The sequence below is a fragment of the Stegostoma tigrinum genome, chromosome 2, assembly GCF_030684315.1.
Source record: "Stegostoma tigrinum isolate sSteTig4 chromosome 2, sSteTig4.hap1, whole genome shotgun sequence".
In the NCBI taxonomy this organism is placed as follows: Eukaryota; Metazoa; Chordata; class Chondrichthyes; order Orectolobiformes; family Stegostomatidae; genus Stegostoma; species Stegostoma tigrinum.
The window spans coordinates 123,364,097-123,388,248 of NC_081355.1; the positions used below are offsets into that span (position 1 = coordinate 123,364,097).

General features: G+C 40.9%; 1 protein-coding gene across 6 annotated transcripts in view; it reads left to right on the forward strand.

The window, feature by feature from the left end:
* Nucleotides 1-1,447: 1,447 nt before the first annotated feature.
* Nucleotides 1,448-24,152, forward strand: part of acbd5a (acyl-CoA binding domain containing 5a) — an 89,250-nt gene continuing 66,545 nt past the window's right edge. For 2 of the 6 annotated variants that reach the window (XM_048554500.2, XM_048554540.2), the window contains exons 1-2: nucleotides 1,448-1,863; nucleotides 21,174-21,294. In XM_048554500.2, the coding sequence (XP_048410457.1) occupies nucleotides 1,788-1,863; nucleotides 21,174-21,294 (197 nt within the window). In that variant the 5' untranslated portion in view covers nucleotides 1,448-1,787. Of the gene's footprint in view, nucleotides 1,938-21,173; nucleotides 21,295-24,152 lie in introns of all 6 variants that reach the window. The other 4 variants (XM_048554508.2, XM_048554515.1, XM_048554523.2 and 1 more) reach the window with 4 other exon arrangements.

The following is a 24,152-nucleotide window of genomic DNA, read 5'->3' on the forward strand; positions in this document are numbered from 1 at the left end:
AAGAAAAAAAGCTGAAGATCTAAGCTTGCATTTCCAGATCATCTTCAATGAAGGAAACAGTGTTTGAGTATGAATCTGTAGCCTTTTGCAAGCATGACTGATGTTATAGTTATGAAATAAGTCATTGAGCAACTCCTCCAAAGTAATGAATCATTTAAAGCTTGAGGTTCTGATGACATCTGAAACCACAAATTTAAAAATGTAGCAAGTGAATATACACTAATGTTACAGCTCATTCTTCATTAACAGAAGAACTTCACATTGACTAGCTACAAACTAACACTTCTCCAATTTACAAGAAACTGCCTTCACTGATCCAGTGCGTTTTTATTCATTTGCTATGATTACTAGAACACATTAATGATGAATATAGAATACATCTTGAAGGATAGGATGGATTGTTTCAGAGATAGTAGGAACTGCAGATCCTCGACAAGCTGAGGTGACAAGGTGTAAAGCTGGATGAACACAGCAGGCCAAGCAGCATCAGAGGAACAGGATGACCTCCTCTGATGCTGTTTGGCCAGCTGTGTTCATCCAGCTCTACACCTTGTTATGCCTTGACGGATAGGATATTCTTTTTGACAAAGAGCATGTCTCTCAAAGCCAGATCAACAGTATCACAACTCATCCTTACCAGCCGTAATCTGATTTATGACATTGTCAAACACATCATCAAAATTCTAGATATTTTAGATTTTTCCAAGGTTTTTGGTGACATATCACACACTGAGAAGTTTGCCTTTGTTACAAACTATTTGTTGTGAAATATGGGTATCACCGGTTGGGCGCATTGCTAGGTTGGCATAGATTCCAGAACCGAGGCCCACTGATGACTGGTATAATTTTTAATGGACAATGTTTACAAGAAATATACCAAGTTCAAAAATGACCAATTATAAGACTTGTCGAGTGACCAACTACAGGTAGGAGGTTACAGGTACACGTGATGACATCTCCCTGAATATGTCCAGCCAGAATGGAAGCTTATTATGTTTATCTGGAGTGACCGAGAAGTGTCCAATTAATTTTAATCCAACGTTTCTTCCTCGAAGCACACTTCAAGCGATCAATATTGTAACATACGCTGTAATTTTAAATATTGTAAAATTCACCGTGCGCCCTTTGCTGACCCTTCCTCTTACAATAACTCAAATAACCCACCTTAATGGCTGTCCTCGAAAGATTAATTTTATGAAAATTTGCTAAACTTATTTTTACAATTATTGCAATTAGGCATTGTGTGCTTCGTGTCAAAAATCCCTCATTTGAGACGAGAAAGGAAAACCTTGCCAAATGTTCCGAAACTCGTCGCAGAGCGCTGGGCATCTGATGTTGAAGTGCCCGCCCAGAGTTTGCCGGGGAATGTAGTCAGATCTCACCCCTCCCTCGACGCCGGCGCCGGGTTAAATTCTGGTCAGTCACCTGAGCCCAGAACTACAACTCCCAGACTGCAGCGCGCACCCTCAGTCTGGGGTGATGATGACAGCTGTCCCAGGCAGATTTCTGCGGATGGCACGAGCTCTAGGCGGTTTATAGGCACAGCTTTAGGGGTCATGGCCAGGTGTATACCTCAGCACTGACACTCTGCCCCACCATCACCACCCGGTTCAACCTTGGCAACTGTACTTCGGCCGTCACTTTCTACTTCGTTGCGCAAACTCGCCTGGGCCTAGTTTGTTTTTTTTCAAGCATTCGCTTATTTTGTTTAATTTGAAATCAAAGTTGGGTCAAGAGTTTAAAAAAAATAATAACGTTAAGGTTCGGATTCTCTTCAACCGTAAAAGATGGCGGATATTAAAACCATTCATGAAAGAAGATTTGAAGCCGCTGTCAGCGTAATTCAGAGTTTGCCGAAAAACGGTGAAAGCATTTTTCTTCTTTTCTATTGTTTATAGAAGAGGGTGCGGATTCTGTCTTTAACAGCTGCTGTCTGAGTAAGTTAGTTTTGGGTACGAAGTATTCTCACAGGACGCATACGAACAAATTCCTCGCCTGTTTACCAAGGTTGTTTATCCAATTATCCCAGATTAATTGCGCTGTAAATCTATGAACTGTAGTGACGAGTTGGGTCATGTTGCATGTCACCTGGAGTCATGTAATATGACTGGTGTTGCTACTTGCGAAACTGAGGGGAAGAGACATTGGTTAGTTTTGAATGAGTTATGATCAGAGTTAATTATTATGAGCCTCGTGATGCAATCCATCTCGCATATAATTTGACATCTGAATTTCTTTTGAAATTATTTTGAGGCATATTTAATACCCCGTCCTGGTGCGTGTTAATTGCAGCAACAGAGTTTTAAATTTGATCTGAAGCTTGTTTTGTCGAAGGTAGAATTCGAAGGCACATCGGTTTAGGTTAGACTTGTGTACAGCTTTGCTAAAATCGCGCTAAGGAATACTGAGTTGTAATCTTTATATATGTAGAGCTGGTGCAGTGGTTAGCACTGCTGCCTGACAACACTAGGGACCTGAGTTCGAGACTACCCTCGGGCGACTGTCTGTGTGGAGTTTGCACATTCTCCCCGTGCCTGCGTGGGTTTCCTCCGGGTGTTCCGGTTTCGGCCCACGGTCCAAAGATGTGCAGGCTAGGTGGATTGGCCATGTTAATTGGCCTCAAATGTGCAGGGGAATGAGTTGAGGTGTGATGCTGTTTGGAGGGGTAGTATGGACTCGTTGGGCTGAATGGCCTGCTTCCACACTGTAGGAATTCTGTGATTTATGTTAGAAAGGGTTCTTGTGTAGTGGTGGTAGTTCCTAAACGTGTGCCCAGCGTTCAAGTTCTACTTGTTCCAAAGATGGCAATAACATCTCTGAGCAAAGTTGATTAGAAAATATCTGGAAAGATAATGAGGCTGCAAAAATATTTACAAAGTGGTCATTGGAACTGTCAGGCAACAACTGTTAGGAAACAGTGAACAGGCTGTTTAGCCCTTGAAAAAGATAACTATTTACCAAATTATGAAGGCTTTTCATGAAGTAGGTGTAGAAAAGACAGTCCAAAATTTGGGATCATGTATTTGAGAATTACTAATAAATTTAAAAGTCAGCAGGAAATAAAACATAAATATGTTTTGCGGAAAGCTAGATATTGCTACATGTTGGAGAATGGGATGAAACTTTCTGTAAATATGAGCAGGTGTATTTAGACCATAAGACAAAGGAACAAGAATTAGGCCATTCAGCCCATCGAATCTGCTCTGCCATTTAATTATTTAAGTTTTTCAGCCACATTCTCCCGTTTTCTCCCTGTAATCTTTGATCCCCTTGACAATCAAGAACCTATCTATCTCCATCTTAAATATACTCAGTGACCTGGCATCCACAGCCTTCTGTGGCAGTGAATTCCATAGATTCACCACTCTCTGGCTGAAGGCATTTCTCCTTATCTCCATTCTATAAGGTCTTCCCTTTACTCTAAGGCTGTGCCCTTGGGTCCTAGTCTCTCTTACCAATGGAAATGTCTTCCCAACGTCCACTCTGTCCAGGCCATTCAGTATTCTGTAAGTTTCAATTAGATCTCGCCTCATCCTTCTAACCTTCTAAACTCCATCAAGTATAGACCCAGAGTCCTCAAATGTTCCTCATATGTTGAGCATTTCACTCCTGAGACCATTCTCGTGAACCTCCTGAACTAGCTGCAGGGCCAGTACATATTTTTTTGAGATTATGGGACCCAAAACTGTGCACAGTACTCCCAATTAGCTCAATAGGAACTCCCGGAGAGCATAAACAAAGGAACAGAGACTTGCGGGGTTAGGGTTAAGCCTGTTTCTCTGCAGGAAATTATGTCTCTTAAGTAACCTTAAAAAAAAGTCAGATGAGTAAAAATCATTATTACACCATCCCTCCAAGTTTCTCCACAACAATTATTTGTATCACAAATAACTACACAGTTGTTATCACAAATATATTGACCAGTAGTTAATTCCAAACCATTTCAGTCTTTGTGTAATGGATCTTTTTTCTTTTCCTCTGCAACTGCCTTTGCTTAGTGCTACTACTCGTGCCCTGCGTCAGATTGATAAAACTTCACTTTGGAGATTTTTCTCTATAATCTAGGTAGATGTTTCATTGTGGTGCTAATGGCCTGCTGGACATTCAGGAGAGCTACCTTTTGAGTGACATATTAGACCAAGGTGACATCTACTTTGTTAGGGGGATACAAAATATTTTTTAGTATTATTCAAAGGAAAATAGTTATCTTGTAAACACTATGAATGTTAGTTCCAAAACACAGATTCTTTAGTAATACGTCTCACTTATTTGTCAGTACATTCTTGTTTATGGTTATGTTTGGATAAAGCGTAGGTCTGACCTTCTGGCAGTTCCTGGCAAAGATACAATACAAATGATCACTTGGACTGGCAGGAGTTAAACAAGGAGTGTAAACAAGAATGTGTTAAGGTTGAGTTGTGTCTAACCAACTTTATTTAGCTTTTTTTTAAACCTATAAATTTCTTTTTATTCATTTGTGGGATGTGGGTGTTGGTGGCTGGCCAACATTTATTGCCCAACTCCAGTTGCCCTTGAGAAGGTGGTAGTGAGCTGTCTTCTTGAACCATTGCAGCCCACCTGCTGTGGGTTGACCTACATGCCATTAGGAAGGGAATTCCAATGGCATTGTGGGTTAAACCACTGCAGGTGGACTGCAGCGGTTCAAGCAGACAGCTCACCATCACCTTCTAAAAGGAGGTTCCAACAAGATTAGGCAAGGTAAATGCAGATAAGAACATTGCAGGTGACCTAGAAGTCCACACCAGAGGTCACAATTCGAGGATACTGAGTACCCCATTTAGGACTGAGATGAGGAGAAAGTTCTTCACCCAGAGATGGTAAGCCTGTGGAATGTTCTGCCATAGCAAGTGATCAAGGTCAAAACATTAACTGTTTTTAAGAAGGAATTAGATACAGTTCTTAGAACTAAAGTGGTTGAAGGGTATGGGTAGAAAGTGCAAGAAGTCTAATGAGTTAGATGATCTCCCATGCTCATGTTGAATGGCAAGAGCAGGCTGTTGGGGGTGAATCGCCTGTTCCTCTATTTTCTATTTTCCAGTGTGTAAACTCCAATGGGTGTAGGCCTCAGCTGCCAGCCTTTCATCATAAGATAGTCATTGATCTTCATAAGGTTTGGAGCCTGTCACAATAATTTGGGAACAAACTAACAAAGGGCAAAAGAAAGGCAGTTAGTTGGTGTAGTTTGGTTTTACTTTAGAAATACTAGTTAATAGGCAGCTAGTTTTGTCCCAAAGGTGGACGTGGACTAGAAAATGTCCTTAGAAATATGACCGTTAAGGATCAAGATGAGGCTTCTTGTTAGGGTTTGGACTCAATGAAAATGTCAGTGGATTTTCCACAGTTGGAAAAGTAATCTTGAAATCAAGTTATTTCTTTTAGCCATGTGTTCATGAGAAGTGAAGATTACGTTACATTTGAAGCTTGTATTTCTTCTTGACATTCCTACTTCAGTGAACAGTTTATTAAACTACCAAGGGGCGCAGCAGATGGAGAAAAAATAAATTAAACAAATGTGTATATGGCTTGAATGATGCTTCCAAGATGTGGTAATTTCATTGAGATTCCTTCTGCTGGAAACAGCCGATATTCAGCTAAAAGCCGATCCTGCGGTGTCTAATCTGGAATCCTCTTCATGATATGTAGAGCCGTAGAGATGTTCAGCATAGAATCAGACCCTTTGGTCTAACTCGTCCATGCTGACCAGATTTCCTAAATTAATACAATCCCATTTGCCAGTATCTGGCCCATATCCCTCTAAACCCTTCCTATTCATATACCCATCCAGATGCCTTTTAAATGTTGTAATTATACCAGCCTCCACCAGCTCCTCTGGCAGCTCACTCCATACACGCACCATCTTCTGCTTGAAAAAGTTGCTGCTTTTGATCCCTTTTTAAAATCTTTCCCCCTCACCTTAAACCTTCGCCTTCTGGTTTTGGACACCCCTACTCGTGGGGAAAACATCTTTGCCATTCACCTTATCCATGCTACTCATGACTGTATAAACTTCTATAAAGTCACCCCTCAGCCTCCAACTCTCCAGGGAAAATAGCCCCAGGTATTCAGCCTCTCCCGATAGCTCACATCCTCCAACCCTGGCAACATCCTTGTAAATCATTTTTGAACCCTTTCAAGTTTCACATTTTTCCTATAGCAGGGAGACCGGAATTGAATTCAGTATTACACTCTTGAACTCTATGGTCAATATTTTGGTTACAGTTATTACACTAATTAGTAAGCACACATGAAGTGCTCCACTGACAGTTTTTATGCAACCAGTAACTATAACACGGCTAGCTACTTTGTTTTTCTTTTGTTTTTAAACCAACTAGCCATACAATTTTAATAGAAACACATAGCAACGCTATGTCTTATTATGTAAAATGTTAGTGTCTGCTGATCCAAACAGATAGCAAAGATTCCAGATTCTATTCTTCTGTACAGATTTCAGACAACTTTTTTTTATGGGGGATACTGTGGAATTTAGGAAATGTGTTATCAATAAATTTAATGTAGAATATAAAATTGGGATTCTGGCATCTGGAGCATTTTAAATATTTTGCTTTAGATATTAAGCAGATTCGATTTGCTTAAATCAACAAACCTATTTTATGCTTCTATTTTATTAGTCGTTTTAGCTTTAAAGAAATATCTTCCTATATCTAAAGAAGAGAAAGAACCACAGGAAAACATGATCACTTAGTTTAACTGGTTGCAAACTTGGTCAAGATAAAATTCCAGATCTGATGTGCTATAATAATGGATGTTTTGAAAGTAATTGAAAAATCACTTCAATTTTTTTAATGTGTATTAAGTTCCCATGCTCAGGTGACAATCCAATGAACATGCAATTGATCATGGTAATAAAGTGTGAGGCTGGATGAACACAGCAGGCCAAGCAGCATCTCAGGAGCACAAAAGCTGACGTTTCGGGCCTAGACCCTTCATCAGAGAGAGGGATGGGGAGAAGGAACTGGAATAAATAGGGAGAGAGGGGGAGGCGGACCGAAGATGGAGAGTAAAGAAGATAGGTGGGGAGGTAGGGAGGGGATAGGTCGGTCCAGGGAAGACGGACAGGTCAAGGAGGTGGGATGAGGTTAGTAGGTAGCTGGGGGTGCGGCTTGGGGTGGGAGGAAGGGATGGGTGAGAGGAAGAACCGGTTAGGGAGGCAGAGACAGGTTGGACTGGTTTTGGGATGCAGTGGGTGGGGGGGAAGAGCTGGGCTGGTTGTGTGGTGCAGTGGGGGGATGGGACGAACTGGGCTGGTTTAGGGATGCAGTAGGGGAAGGGGAGATTTTGAAACTGGTGAAGTCCACATTGATCCACATCTTTACTCTCCATCTTCGGTCCGCCTCCCCCTCTCTCCCTATTTATTCCAGTTCCCTCTCCCCATCCCCCTCTCTGATGAAGGGTCTAGGCCCGAAACGTTAGCTTTTGTGCTCCTGAGATGCTGCTTGGCCTGCTGTGTTCATCCAGCCTCACATTTTATTATCTTGGAATTCTCCAGCATCTGCAGTTCCCATTATCTCTGATGCAATTGATCATGTTTAGCAATGCTTCACACAGTAATCTTTCTGATGAGTGCTCTAGTGCAACTGATCTCGTAATATTTCTTACTGTGAAAGTTGATGTCCTTTTTCGTTTTGGAAGCTAAGAAAATAAAGAGCAATTCTAAAGTAAATTGGCAGTGGAAACACAGGCACTTATGCAGTGACTTTTTTTTGTCAAACACTTCTAAAGTCTAATTCTATATGAAGACCACATAAAAGATGGTATCTTAGGTTTTGGAGTAGATCTGTAGCTCGGGCTTTGGGTATTGAGGTTGGTTGGCTCGCCAAGCTGGTTTGTTCCACAGACATTTTGTTACTGTGCTGGGTAACATCCTCAGTGCAGCCTCTGATGAACTGTCAGTGTGTTTTCCCGCCTGGTTTTTAAACTTTGGGGTCCATTATGATGGATTGCCTCACTTCTGGGTTTCCTCCATAGTGAAATATATATGGGGTCGAGTTCAACGTGTTTATTAGTAGCCTGCTTCGTGGTGTGCCATGCTTCCAGGAATTCTCTTGCTTGTCTCTGCCTAGCCTGTCCCAGGATATTGGTATTTTCCCAGTCGAAGTTGTGGTTCTCCTTATCCTTGTGGATTGAGATGAGTGAGTAGAGAGGTGTCAGAGGTGAGTAGAGAGGCATCAGAAGTGAGCTTGCACGATGGATAAAATTCTGGCTCGGCCATAGAAGACAGAGGGTAGCAGTGGAAGGGTGCGTTTCTGAATGGAGGGCTGTGACTAGTGGCATTCCTTAGGGATGAGTATTGGGACCTTTTGCTTTCTCAATATATAGAAATGATTTGAAGAAGAATGTACCTGGTCTGATTAGTAAGTTTGTCGATGACACAAAGGTTGTTGGGATTGTGGATAGCGATGAGGACCATCAAAGGATACAAGTGGATATAGATTGCTTGGTGACTTGAGCAGTGAGATGGCAGATGGAGTTTAATCCAGAAAAATGTGTTAATACATTTTGGAGGGTCTAACCCTGATTGGAAAAAATACAGTAAATGGCAGAACCCTTAAGAGTACTGATAGGCAGAGGGATCAGAGTGTACAGGTATGTAGGTCACTGAAAGTGGCAACACAAGTGGAAAAGGTAGTCAACAAGGCACAAAGCATTCTTGCCTTCATCAGCCTGGGCATTGAGGTTAAACATTGGCAGGTAATATTGCGGCTTTACAGAACCTCAGTTAGACTGCATTTGGAATATTATGTTCAATTCTGGTCACCACACTTCCAGAAGGATAGTGGTGGCTTTGGAAAGGGTACAAAAACGATTACCAGTTCTGAGGAAGGGTCACTGGACCCGAAACGTTAACTCTGTTTTCTCCTCCTCAGATGCTGCCAGACCTGCTGAGCTTTTTGTTCCTGATTTACCAGGATGTTGCCTAGTATGGAGGGCATTAGCTATGAGGAGAGGTTGGAAAAACTTAAGTTGTTCTCACTGGAACGATGAAGGCTGAGGGGTGACCTGATAGAAGTGTACAAGATTATAAAGGTCATGGATAGATTGGACAGTCAGCAGCTTTTTTTCCCAGGATGGAAGAGCCAGTTACCAGGGGCCTTGGGATTAAGTTGAGCGGGCAAGGTTTAAAGGTGATGTATGTTGCAAGATTTTTTACACAGAGGGTGATGCATCCCTGGAACTCGCTGCTGGGGGAGATAGTGGAAGCAGACACTAGAGTGATGTTTTAAGGGCGTTCTGACCAATACACAAATGGAATGGGAATAGAGGGATACGGTCCCCGGAAGGGTAGGGGGTTTTAGTTGTGATGGACAGCTTTGTTAGTTCTTTGGAGCATAAAGACTGACTTTAAGAGTTTTTATCGGTTCGTGAAAAGAAAGAGTTTGGTGAAAACAAATGTAGGACCCCTACAGACAGAAACAGGGAAATGTTGAATAGGACACAAAGAAATGGCTGAGCAACTGAATACATACTTTGCTTTTGTCTTAACAAAAAAAAAACACGCAAATCAGATGCCAGATGTGTTGGAGAATGCAAGATTTAGTGAGAGGAAGAATTCAGGGAGATTAATATGAGTAGAGAAATGGTTCTGGGAAAATTGCTGGGACTGAAGGCAGATGAATCCGCAGGGCTTGAAAATCTGCATCCCAGAGTACTTAAGGAAGTGGCTGGAGAAATAGTGGATGTGCTGGTGGTCATCTCCAAGGATTCTGTAGACTTTGAAACAGTTCCTGCAGATTGGATGGTAGCGGATATCACTCAAATATTCAGAAAAGGAGGTAGAGAGAAAATAGTGAATTATAGATCAGTAACCCTAATATCGCTAGTGGGGAATATTCTTGAATTCATTATCAAGGACTTTATAGCGGAGCATTTAGAAAGCAGTAGCAGGATCAGACAGAGTCAGCATGGATTTATGAAGGAGAAAGCATGCTTGACAAATCTGTTGGAATTTTGATGCAGCGTTAACTAAGGGGGACCTCGTCAACATGGTAAATTTGGACTTTCAGAAAGCATTTGACAATTTTGCATCAGGTTAATGTGCAAGATTAAAGCACATGGGATTGAGGGAAGTGTATTGTGATGGATAGAAAGCTGGTTGGCAGAGAGGAAACAAAGAGTAGCAATTAATGGGTCCTCTTCACATTGGAAGGCAGTAACAACTGGGGTGCCACAAGGATTGGTGCTGGGACCCCAGCTATTCACAATATATATTAATGATTTGGATGAGAGAACAAAATGCAACATCTCCAAGTTTGCAGATGATACCAAGTTGGGTGGGAGGGTGAACTGTGACAAGGATGCAGAGATCCTTCAGCATGATCTGGATAGGTTGCGTTAGTGGGCAAATCAATGACAGATGCAGTATAATTTGGATAAATGTGATGTTATTCACTTCAGAAGGGAAGAAAAGAAGGCCGATTACTACCTGAATGGTTATAAATTGGGAGAGGGGAGTGTATAGTGGGATCTGGGTGTCCTAGTGCACCAGTCGCTGAAGGTAAGCATGCAGGTGCAGCGGGCACTAAAGAAGGCAAATGGTATATTGCCCTTCATTGTGAGAGGCTTTGAGTACAGAAGCAGGGATGTGTTGTTGCAGCTATAAGAGGCCTTGGCGAGGCCACACTTAGAATATTGTGTACAGTTTTGGTCTCCTTTTTCTGAGGAAGGATGCTCTTGCTGTCAAGGGAGTGCAGTGAATTTTACCAGGATGATTCCAAGGATGGTGGACCTAATATATGAGGAGTGATTGACTAATTAGGATTGTTTTTGCTGGAGTTCAGACAAATGAGAGGGGGTCTCATAGAGTCTTATAAACTTTTAACAGGACCAGATAGGGTAAATGCAGGGAGGATGTTCCTGATGGTGGGTGTGTCCAGAAACAAGTTCAAACACTCAGGATTTGGGTAGACCATTTAGGACAGAGATGAGGAGATATTTTTTCATCCAAAGACTGGTGAGCCTGTGAAATTCATTACTACAGGAAGTAGTTGATGCCAAAACGTTGAATGTATTCAAGAGGCCACTAGATATAGCACTTGGGCGAATGGGATCAAAGGTTATAGGGAGAAAGCAGGATTAGGCTAAGATTTGGACAATCAGCCATGATCGTGATGAATGTCAGAGCAGGCTCGATGGACTGAATGGCCTCTCCTTGCTCCTATCTTCTATGTTTCTGTTTCTATGTACTAGTAACTTATTGGTGAGCCTGCTGCTGAATGTACTTTCATCGTAGAAATCCTTCATCATGGTGTTGCAGTTATGAGATTCATAGATTCCTAGATTTTTGGGATTGTAGCTTTAAATGGAGGGTAAATAAAGGTGATTATGTGACTTGTATTCCTCTCTACCTGACAGAAAACCTAAGTGGTTTGGTCCTTCAAAATTCAACGAATCTCACAAATCTTTTTCTCAGAGGAGAATGTGCAAGGTATTGCATAGCTTGTACAATGACAATGTAGCAGCCTCCGAGTTTACGAATGAATCGAGTCTGAGTCTCCCAAAGCTCCAGAAATCTCGTGAAAGCACTGAGTTTGTAAACAGTTAAGCGGTAAGATGTCCTTTTATTTCCAGGATTAAAGCAAATTATGGCAGGTTTAGCTAATTAAGAGCATGTCAGTCAGAATCTAAAAATAATATGTATCAAATTGCTGTAGGGGAAAACGGCATGGAAGCTATTTTTGAAATCAGGTACTGGTTACCCTACAAACTGAAGACTACAGCATATTGGGGTTCTGTGCCATCAAGCAATTTGACAAGGTGAGCTGTTAGGGTCAGATATAGGAAAGAATTGGTCTCCAGTGAAAGAGATGTATCTTGCAACAATTTTGGGAAATCTGTCCTTGCACAATTATATGATGAATCAAGACTAGACTTTAGTGCTGGTAGAGGATTTAAGAAACTCTTTCAAAACTGAGAAGAGCACCTGGAGATGGTTGTTCAAAGTTGCTATTCAGTGGAATGAGTGTACTAGAACCCACTCAAAGTTGGGAGCAACAGTGAATTGATTGTAAAAGGTCTGTAATTCCATGGAGCGTCTAAAGGGTGTTGAGTATATAAAAAAAAAATACGATTTTCTGTCATGTAAAGTGAATGGTCCCTCCAAAAGTAAAGTATTTAGCCTTCATCTTATTTTAGTCATTTCTTACAATAAAACTTTAATTGAAAGATGACAAGATTTTAATTTAGTAACTGGAAATTTGAATTGCTTTAAAAATGATTAGTCGCTAGGGAAGTTGTAGCAATGAAAACCCTTCATGCTTGAGTCTCCAAACAGTTGGGAAACTCTCATGTTTAGACTCTACTGTGCTACGTAAACTCTACTAATCAGGATACAGTTTATCTAAGCCAGAACAAAGGTCAAGTCTCAAGGTTGACACGTGCAATGGATTTGGTAAATTTAAAGCAAAATACAGAACAGCGAGCAAATAGCCTTGCCACTTGTACAACCTTCGAACTGTACTATGTCATTGTGTTGTTTTTTCTTTGGAGAATATTGGAATTGATACCCTGACAAGAATATTAATTACTAGCAAAATCATTATCTTGGCATCCTTTAACTCTTCTTCAAGTAGGTGTCTTGTGTTTAACTGCCCTGGATATGCATGAGTCAATGATGCCTAAATTTATAGGAGCATAGGAACAGGAGTAGGTCATTTAACCTCTCAAGCCTGTTGTGCCGTTCACTGAAACCATGGCTTTGAAACCATGAAGCCATAACCCTTTCATACTTTTTGCTTAACAAATAAAAAATCTCTGATTTAAAATCAACATCTGATCTAGCATCAACTGCTGTTTGTGGAAGAGAGTTCCAAACATTTATTACCTTTTCTGTGTAGAAGTGCTTCCTAACATTTCCTCTGAACAGTCTGGCCCTAATGTCTAGACTACGGCCCCTTAGCTGTGGTTCTAGAATCTCCAACTAATGGAAATAGTTTGTCTATCCTTTCTTTTCCTGTTAATATCTTGAATACTTCAATCGAAACAGTTCTAATTTGTATAATCTTTCCTCGTAACTTAACCCCTGACATGCAAGTATCATTCTCATTACTCGAAACCTCTGATATATCGTTCCTAAGGTGTGGTGCACAGATTTGTTCATGGTACTCCAAGTGGGGTCTAGCCAGAGTTTTTTGTAAAGCTGCAGCATGGCTTTAGCAGCTTTGTCCTCCAGTTCCCTGGACGTAGTGGGAGGCAGTGGGCTAGTAGTGTTGGAGCATTATTCCAGAGACCCAGATAACGTTCTGGGGACCCAGGTTGGAATCCTGCCACAGCAGATGGTGGAATTTGAATTAAAAAAATACCTGGAATTAAGAATCTAATGATGACTGTGAATCCATTGTTGATTGTCAGAAAAATCCACCTGGTTCACTAACGTCCTTTATGGAAGACAACTGCCCATCCTTACCTGGTCTGGCCTACATGTGACTCCAGACCCACAGCAATGTGATTGACTCTTAACTGCCCTCTGGGCAATTAGGGATGGATGGTAAATGCTGCCTCACCAGCGACGCCCTCATCCCATGAATGAATTTTAAATAAAAGGCCAGCATCGCATGAATCATCTTGATTTATTTCTGAATGTGTTCGTGACATCATCAAGATTTATGCACCTGACCCCCAAGTCTCTTTTGAACGTCCTCTGTATTTAACTTTATACTATCTAGAAAGTACCCTGAGGTGTTATTTTTCAGTCTGAAATAGATAATCTCACATCTGCTTACACTGAAATCCATCTGCCAGTTTTGTCCATTCACTTAGCCAATAGTTTCCTTTTAGTTTTATGCCATCAACTACACTGTCTACAATACTGCCAACATTGTAGCATCAACCAATTTGGAATGATCACATTCTGTTATTATCCAAGTCATTAATAAAAATGTGAATAAACGAGGCTCTAACATAGATCCCTGTGGGATACCATTGGTCACGTCTTGGTGATTTTGAGTACCTTCTCATTGTCCTTGCTTTCTGTCGTCTTTCACTCAACCAATTTTCTAGCCATGTTAATAATTTTTGCTCAATTCTGTGGGCTTCTACCTTTAATTAACAGTAATGGAATCAGCTCAAGCTACAAATTAATGATTTTTTCCTTTATTAATGATCAGATATCAGAATTGTGAACTGATCAATCGTTTATTAGCCTTTGAATATCAATGAGCAAAACACAAGAATTGAGAATACCAGAGACAGGGTTACTTGACAGTGTAAATTGTGTTCTGAAGACAGTTCAGTTTCTTCTCTATAATTCAATGGTGACTGCTCATTTTAAATTTGGAGTTGAGTTGATGATAATTTATACAAATTTATGATATATCTTCAGAATTAGATTTCTTAAACTGATTATAGCTTTTTCCAGTAGTTATTAAGCTAATTTAAAGCTTGTGATTGTACTTAGCAATATTTCCAACATTTTTATAAACCCATTCTGTGAGCTTGTGTTGATTGTTACAATCTCTGTAGCCAATAACAACATTTTAAAGAGAAATTTGCATTTCCACTTGTTAGCTGAAACAGTGATACATCAAGACTTTACATTTTACATGTTTTTATAGTAGCAAATGTCTGATTAAAATCATTTACTATAAAGCAATTTCTTTTGTAGGCAACTAAACTGCTTTTCTTTTCTTTACTTTATACTTCTGCACAGAAGGATAAGGAGAAGTAATTATTTTATGGCAAACAGTTTACAGTTACTTCCCTTTTACTTAGAATTAGGAGTTAACCAATTGCTAGGACTGTCCTTTCACTGTGAGTTCTGCATAGTGAATGTTTGAGCCAGTGTTCTCTCTGCTTAAATTGTAGGCCAGATTTAATTTTTCTTGTTTGCTCTCAATTTCCCAGTTGTGTGTTCTATAGCCAAGAAAAAACAACAATTTGTTTGTCTGTGATTTGTTTGTGTTTATAGGAAAACCTGTAACTCAACCTCAAATTGTTTCAGCTTCCCCATACCAATGGAGACATTAATATTCCTGTTTCGGATGCTGATTTAATTCATCATCTTTGAGTCAAGCTCTTTTTAATCTTGTAAGGCATAGTTACAATAACAGTACTTAGAATTATAATACCTTTCTGGAAGCTTTGGGGGCTAATCATGCTGTGCTCCGTACCTGCTGGCATTGTCTCTGAGAATGAAAACCTTCCATCTCATCTCTTCCAATAAAACCATCACAGTTTTCCTCAGGCATGTAACAATTAAATGACTCTGGTTAGGCCACTTCTGGCATACTGCATTCAGTTCTTGTCTCCCTACTGTAGGAAAGGTGTTGTAAAACTTGAAAGGATTCTGAAAAGACTTACATGGATATTGCCAGGGTTGGAGGGTTTGAGCTAGACGAAGAGGCTGAATAGGCTCTGTCTATTTTCCCTGAAGCGTCAGAGGCTGAGGGGTGACCTTCGAGAAGTTTATAAAATCACGAGGCTTATGGATAGGGTGAATAGCCAAGGTCTTTTCCCAGGTGTGTGGCAGTCCCAAACTAGAGGGCATAGGTTTAAGGTGAGAGGGGAAAGATTGAAAAGGGACCGAAGGGGCAACTTTTTCATGGAGGGTCGTGCTTGTATGGAATCAACTGCCAGATGAGGTGGTGGAGGTTGGTACAGTTACAATGTTTAAAAGGTATCTGGTTGAGAATATGAGTAGGAAGGGTTTAGAGGGATATGGGCCAAATGTTGGCAAATGGGATTCAACATCTGGGCATGGACAGTTGGACCAAAGATTCTGTTTCCATGCTGTACAGCTCTATGACCCAATGACTTCGGATTACTGTCGGGCAGACTCCAACAAAGATTACCCAACTCCATTGATCTATTTATATTTAGAGCTGCACTCCCAAAATATAGTGATCTTGTAAATCAAGACATATCTTAAAGCATAATCTTCTAAATTTCACAACTGTCATGGGATAAATTGCCTTCCTCTACGTGCTTTACTTAACAGAGTCATAGTTGTGCATTAAGTAATCCACTGCTTCCTTTGGGGAGCGAGATATTTGATCAAGTGTTATCTTGCATTGACATCCATAACATTGTGATTTTCCATAATTGAAAAGAAACGTTAAGATGCTGCATATTGTCTTGCTTTCTTACTGTTTTGTTCCCCTTTATGATAGCAGAGAGATATTAACATTGGAGGTAATCCAGAGAAGGTTCACTGAGATTATCGCAGGTGTGGAGGGATTTTCTTATAAGGATAGGTTAAGCAGGTTGGACTTGTACTCATTGTGGCTTAGCAAAATGAGAGGAAATGTTATTGCATGACATTCTTCAAGTATGTGACAGCATAGGTGTGGAGAGCCATTTTCCCTTTTGGAAAATTCTAGGACCAGAGGAAAAAATATCAAAGAGGTTGCTCATTAAAGACAGAGATGAGGAGAGCTTGAGAGGCTAGGTCGTTAAGTGCATTTTTAAATAGTAAGGGAATTGAGGGTTTTGTGCATAAAGTAAGATACTGCGATTGAAGGTTATCAGATTAGCCAGCCGTGGCCAAATTGAATGGTAGAGAAGACTCAATGGTCAGAATGGCCTACTTCTAGAGCAAAGACCAATGAACATTACAAAACAATACAACATAAGAGCAAGCCTTTCAGCCCACCAAACTTGCACCAACCTGTCCCTGTGTCTTATGATCTTAAGGTTAGAATAGCCACAACTGATGATAAAACAGAATTGAATGCTTTTGTTTTCATTAAAGCAACAAATGGGGACAGAATGATTGTGATTAGGGATATGAGTGGGACTTGACTATTCAAGGATATTTGATATTTTGGAAAGAGACGCTAATACATTCAGTGACCCAACCTCCATTATTCACTGGGGAAGAGAATTCTTTCTTTCTCATTTCTGTCTTAATTGGGGAATCCTCTTATTTTGAAATTGTGTCCCTTAGTTCTAGATTTCCCCCATAAAGACAAACATGCTGTAGGTGTCAACCTTGTCAAGTCCACACAGAATGCTGGCTTCAATAAGATCTCTCCCATCCTTTGAAACTCCTAAAAGTGTGAGCTCAGTCCGTTCAAATTTTCCAGGTAAGACAAACCAGGTTAATTCCAGTAGTCAAGTCAGCATTCTGTAATCGGCCTCCAGAACAAGTGCATTACTTCTTAAGTCAAGTGAGTAAAATTACATGTGATTTCACTAATATCCTGTACAATAGATGCAAGACTTCCTTAATGTTATAGTCATGGAGTTATACAGCACAGAATCAAGCCCAACAACAAACAAAAAACCACACTGATCCCATTTATGTGCACTTGGTCCATAGCCTGCTGTTCCCTGGGTTTTTAAGTACTTATCCAAATGCTTCTTTTATACTTGTTTGCTATTTCTTATTATCTTTTGAAAGACAAGTTCACTTATGCTGTTGTCTGTTCAAAATCCTTGCTTCTCTCTTTCTCCTTTTACTGCTTCCAGTAAGCTACTTCGCTTTATGTATATGAATTCCCTGTTCAACTGCCAGTGGAAGCAATGTCTCTATTTATTTGTCGTAAATTCAAGCACAACATTTTTATTTCTTGGATGTTTTCTAGTCAACCTGTTCAGAAATGTTACTTCGTACCTATGGAACAGGTGGGATTTGAACCCAGGCCTTTCGGCTCAACGGTAGGGTCACTACCACTGCACCACAAGTATCCTTAGCACGATTCTTTTAATGCCATTCCAACTCTCCCCTTTGCAGTTACTGGGGATGCTGGAGCACTGAGTAAATTTAGGTAGGAGACAGATTTTTAATTAGTAATGGGTTGAAGGGTTATGGACAGTGGGCAGACAAGTGGAGTTGGGAACAAAAACAGGAGTTGCTGGAAAAGCTCAGCAGGTCTGGGCAGCATCTGCGAAGGAAAGAAACAGAATTAACATTTCAGGTCTGTTGACCCTTCTGCAGAGCTGATGGTAGCTGGGAAAACATTAGTTTTCGGGCCCAAAACGTCAACTTTGTTTTTTCCTCCACAGATACTGCCAGACCTGCTGAGCATTTCTAGCAACTCCTGTTTTTGTTCTGGATTTGCAGCATCCACAGTTCTTTCATTTTTTATTAGGTGGAGTTGGGGTCAAGATGAGATCAGCATGATCATATCCGATGACAGAGCAAGTCTGAGGGACTGAATTGCCTACCCCTGCGCCTAGTTCTTGTCCATAAGACCATAAGATGTAGGAGTGGAAGTAAGGCCATTCGGCCCATCAATCCACTCGGCCATTTAATCATGGCTAATGGGCATTTCAACTCCACTTACCTGCACTCTCCCCGTAGCCCTTGATTCCTTGCGAGATCAAGAAATTATCAATCTCTGCCTTGAAGACATTTAACATCCCAACCTCCACTGTGCTCCGTGGCAATGAATTCCACAGGCCCACCACTCTCTGGCTGAAGAAATATCTCCTCATTTCCGTTCTAAATTTACCCCATCTAATTCTAAGGCTGTGCCCATGGGTCCTAGTCTCCCTGCCTAACGGAAACAACCTCCCAGCGTCCACCCTTTCTAAGCCATACATTATCTTGTAAGTTTCTATTAGATCTCCCCTCAACCTTCTAAACTCTAATGAATACAATCCCAGGATCCTCAGTCATTCATCATACATTAGGCCTACCACTCCAGGGATCATCTGTGTGAATCTCTGCTGGACACACTGCAGTGCCAGTATGTCCTTCCTGAGGTGGGGCCCAAAATTGGACACAGTATTCTAAATGGGGCCTAACTAGAGCCTTATAAAGCCTCAGAAGCACATTGCTGCTTTTATATTCCAACCCTCTTGAGATGAACGACAACATTATATTCGCTTTCTTAATTACGGACTCTACCTGCAAGTTAACCTTTAGACAATCCTGGACTAGCACTCCCAGATCCCTTTGTACTTCGGCTTTATGAATTTTCTCGCCGTTTAGAAAATAGTCCATGTTTGTATTCTTTTTTCCAAAGTACAAGACCACGCATTTGCTCACATTGAATTTCATCAGCCATATCCTGGACCACTCTCCTAAACGGTCTAAATCTTTCTGCAGCCTCTCTACCTCCTTGGCACTACCTGCCTGTCCACCTAACTTCGTATCTTTAGCAAACTTCGCTTCATCCAGATCATTAACATATAAAGTGAACAGCTGCGGCCCCAACACTAATCCCTGCAGGACGACACTTGTCACCGGTTGCCATTCCGAAAAAGAGCCTTTTATCCCAACTCTCTGCCTGCTGTCAGACAGCCAATCCTCAATCCAAGCCAGTAGCTCACCTTGAACACCATGGGCCCTCACCTTACTCAGCAGCCTCCCGTGAGGCACCTTATCCAAGGCCTTTGGGAAGTCTAGATAGATAACATCCACTGGGTTTCCCTGGTCTGACCTACTTGTTACCTCTTCAAAGAATTCTAACAAGTTTGTCAGGCGCGACCTCCCCTTACTAAATCCATGCTGACTTGTTCTAATCCAACCCTGCACTTCCAAGAATTTAGATATCTCATCCTTAACGATGGATTCTAGAATTTTACCAACAACCGAGGTTAGATTAATCAGCCTATAATTTTCCATCTTTTGCCGTATCCTTACTTAACCCCCTTGTTTACAACAGCGATTTTCCAATCATCTAGGACTTTCCCTGACTCCAGCGACTTTTGAAAGATCAGAATCAATTTCCTCAGAACTCTAGGATGCAACCTATCGAGGCCAGGAGATTTATCAATTTTCAGACCTTTTAGCTTTACTAGCACTTTCTCTTTTGCAATGTCTACCATACTCAACTCTGCCCCCTGACTGTCCTTAATTGTTGGGATACTACTCATATCCTCCACTGTGAAGATTGACGCAAAGTACTTATTAAGTTCTTCAGCTATTTCCTTATGTCCCAACACTAGCTTTCCAGCATCAATTTGGAGCAGCCCAATGCCTACTTTTGCCTCTCGTTTGTTTCTTATGTATTGAAAGAAACTTTTACTATCATTTCTAATATTACTGGCTAGCCTACCTTCATATTCGATCCTCTCCTTCCTTATTTTTTTTCTTTGTTATCCTCTGTTTGTTTTTGTAACCTTCCCAATCTTCTGATTGCCCAGTGTTCTTGGACACTTTTTATAGGCTGTCTCTTTTTTTTCTTTGATACATTTCCTGACGTCCTTTATCAGCCATGGCTGTCTATTCCCCACCCCCACCCCCCCCATATCTGACTCATTTGCCTGTCTGCCCGAGTAATTTCATTCCAATCTTTATCTCTCCCCGATTGCTGGTACTCCTTTCCAAGCCACAATCACTTGCCTTCAGTGCCTCTTTACCCTCTTTAAACGCCGTAATTTTTATCCCCAGTTCATTCCATCCTCTCTCCATTGCCCCTTCCCAGTCTTCCCCCAGTCCAGAATCTATGAACCAATCAAGATCGTTACCTACTATCCTTTATAGGGAATTAGCTTATTATGGTGGTAGGAAAGCTAACATTACTGAACTGTGGCAATTGCCAGGGTATGGAATGGGGAAGATTGCTGATGTGGCAAATAGGTAAGTTCAGAGTGTTCCCAGCAGTGCTCGGGAAGTTAAAGCTCCACAACTGATGACTCCTTGGCAGTTTCTATAGGGTCAGCATTCATAGCCTCAAGGTGTTGTAGATCAGTAATTTTCACACATTTTATGCACTGTTCTTAAAAGATGCTCTTAAACAGGAGGCAAGGAAATAAAGCTAAAACGCAATGATCAAAAACTGTTGCACTCTCTAATTTTAGTTTTCATTTTGCTAATAAACTTGCATAAATGTTCAATACACAGGTGAATATGTGAATGAGTATCAAGCTCACATATCCTCCAATTACGATCTGTGTTGCTCATTTTGCTAATCAAAATTACACTAACCAAGTGAAGATCCCCAATTAGCCAAATGAAGAATTGTATTGAACCATTCTGGTAAAGATCAATATCTTGTCAGTTCTACTGTGAATTGAAAATTGTTAGACTCTAATGTTAGTTTGTGACAGCAAATGTACCAATTAGCCAGGGCACCTGTTGACTCTGTTGCTTTCTGTTTTGATATAATGTTTTGTAGAAGATTTGTTAGCATTCTTGCAGTTACATCCCATTTTCAGTGTGATTTGCAGCTGTTTCAATTAAGATTTAATTGATGTTTGAAAAGTGAAAATGTTAGACTAATTAGGTTTTTCAATTTTTTAAAAAATAGGTTCATTTCAGCCATCAAATGAGCTTATGCTGAAGTTCTACAGTTACTACAAGCAAGCAACCTTGGGCCCCTGCAACACAACCAGACCTGGCTTCTGGGACCTTATTGGCAAATACAAATGGTGATCACAATTATTGATTTAATTCACTGTGTACAATAATCTAGCAGTACTTGCAGATGCGTGGGAACATTGCCTCCTGCAAGTTTTCCTTCAAGCCACACACCATCCTGACTTGGAAATATAACACCATCCCTTCACTCTTACTGGGTCAAAATCCTGGAACTGTCTCTTTAATGTCACTGTGGGTATTTCTACACCCCAAAATCTGTAGTGGTTTAAGAAAGTAGTTTACTACCATCTTTGTGGGCAATGAATGCTGCCCTAGTCAGTGAAGGTCACATCCCTTTAAATGAATATGGTTAAAAAGGGGAGAGGAGAATGGATAGTTGTAGATGGAGTGCAGAGAGAGAGAGAGAGAGAGAGAGAGGGAGATATGAAGGGGGTAGATAAAGAAGGGGACTGTGGATAGCAGGGCAAAAGAAATGCTGAATAAGTGATGAAGAAGAGCTAAGAGTGAGAAAATAGGTGAGCTGTTCTTAACGCAATCCATGTAGTGCGATAATGAGCCTAGTAGTATATAAGACTGGGTGATTTTTAGTTCTGTCTCCAATTATCTGTTCACCTCTCCCCTTCTCAACACCCCGCCCAACTTCACCTTCAACATTTAATACCATTTTTCCGAGCAACTAACAGTTTTGATGAAGAGTCATCGGACTTAAAACATTAACTCTGCTTTCTTCCCACAGATGGTGCCAGACCTCTTGAGTTTCTCCATCAATCTTTGTTTTTGTTCCAGATCTCCAGCATCCACAGTTCTTTGTTTTATTTTAGTGACGTAACTGTTAATGTTAGAATGAGGTCATTCAGAGAGTGATGTCAGGTTGCAATTCTTCATAAGGGAAAGAGAAACTTTTTCTTTGTTGAGGCTAGGTCAGTAGAAAACTTAAGAATGTAACAATCTCTAAATTACTTCTGCTCAATGCTTTTACTATATTCGCAACCACTGCTCTTGAATACTGTGAGCGACAGTTGGTGAATTGTCGTTGATTTGATAATATCTTTGAATTCAGTGCTTCTTTCTCAAGATCATTGTGCTGCTTCAAATCCCTTTTAAGCCCCTGATGTGAATATTTTAATTTAAATTTTATATTGGTCAACTTTACTGTTTTGACCACATATATTTTGTGGGTCTGTGCTAAAATAAAAATAAATTGCTGCATTTTTGGCATGTTTTGAGAGCAAATCTAGCTGGCAACTTATTTTAACTTCAGCCGTAATGATTCATTTTCAGTATATGCCATTATCGCAGCTCTTTGTACAAATATTAATGTACAATGCACTTTGCAGCATTAGTGGTGCATGCTTTTAAGCATTGACGCTCAATTTCTCGGACATATGATTCATTTTATGGGCCAAGTGTTTTGAAATGTTTAGAATATCGATGTTAAATATAGTAAATAAGTGAAATTTATTTATTTCCATGTTGTTTGAATCCTGATATTTTTAAGTTATATCACTAGACATCAGTTAAGATGCACGTAATAGTAAGTATGAAATCATAAAAGTATAAGCAGGAGTAGGTTATTCAGCCTGCCAACATTTGCTTTACCATTCATTTAAATCATGATTCTGACTGTAACTTCACTTTTCTGTGTGTTCCTATTGAACAAATATCTATCTGAATCAGATGTGAATGAATTCAATGATTCAGCCTCCCACTGCTCTCTAAAGAAGAGAATTCCTCTTGTAGAAAATATTACCGTGTCTGTGCTTTAAGTAGGAATCCTCTCATTTTTAAATTCTGTCCCCTATGAAAGGAGATATCCTCCACCATCGACCCTGTCAACCATTATAGCTACAACCTGCAGGCTTAGGTTTTACTCTTTGTTTTGAATTTTCTTTTTGTTTTCAGGTTGATTTGCACTTTATTAACCTTTGTCACATAACATAATATATTGAATTTTGATTTAGTGTAGAGGTAAATGGGTATCCAGTCTGGGAACTTCTGATCCTGCGGCAGCAGGAAAGGTCGGGTCTGGAAAGCAGTGGGGAGGCACGGAGGGGGTTTATCAGTTCGGGTTTGGGGTAGTTGTCGTTTGGCTTGTGTGTTAACTTTATGGGTTCATCTTAAGAGTTACTCAGCAGTAGCCTAGGTGTTTAATAGTCTAATTTATCCTGAGCAACTGCTATACTTAATTTGAGACAGCAAAGTGTCAAGCTGGATGAACACAGCAGGCCAAGAAGCATCTTAGGAGCACAAAAGCTGACGTTATAGGCCTAGACCCTTCATCAGAACAGGGGGATGGGGAGAGGATTTTGAAATAAATAGGGAGAGAGGGGGAGGCGAACCGAAATTGGATAGAGGAGAAGATAGGTAGGGAGGGGATAGGTCAGTCTGGGGAGGATGGACAGGTCAAGGGGGCGGGATGAGGTTAGTAGGTAGGACATGGAGGTGTGGCTTGAGCTGGAAGGAGGAGATGGGTGAGAGGAAGAACAGGTTAGGGAGGCGGGGACGAGCTGGGCTGGTTTTGGGATGTATTGGGGGGAGGGGAGATTTTGAAGCTTGTGAAATCCACATTGATACCATTGGTCAGGAGGGTTCCCAAGCGGAATATGAGTTGTTGTTCCTGCAACCTTCGGGTGGCATCATTATGGCACTGCAGGAGGCCCAGGATGGACATGTCATCCATGGGAGAGGGAGTTAAAATGGTTCACGACTTGGAGGTGCAGTTGTTTATTGCGAACCGAGCGTAGGTGTTCTGCAAAGCAGTCCCCAAGCCTCCACTTGGTTTCCCCAATGTAGAGGAAGCCGCAGTGGGTACAGCGGATGCAGTATACCACATTGGCAGATGTGCAGGTGAGCATCTGCTGGATGTGGGAGGAGGTGTGGAGGCAAGTGTAGCACTTCCTGCAGTTGC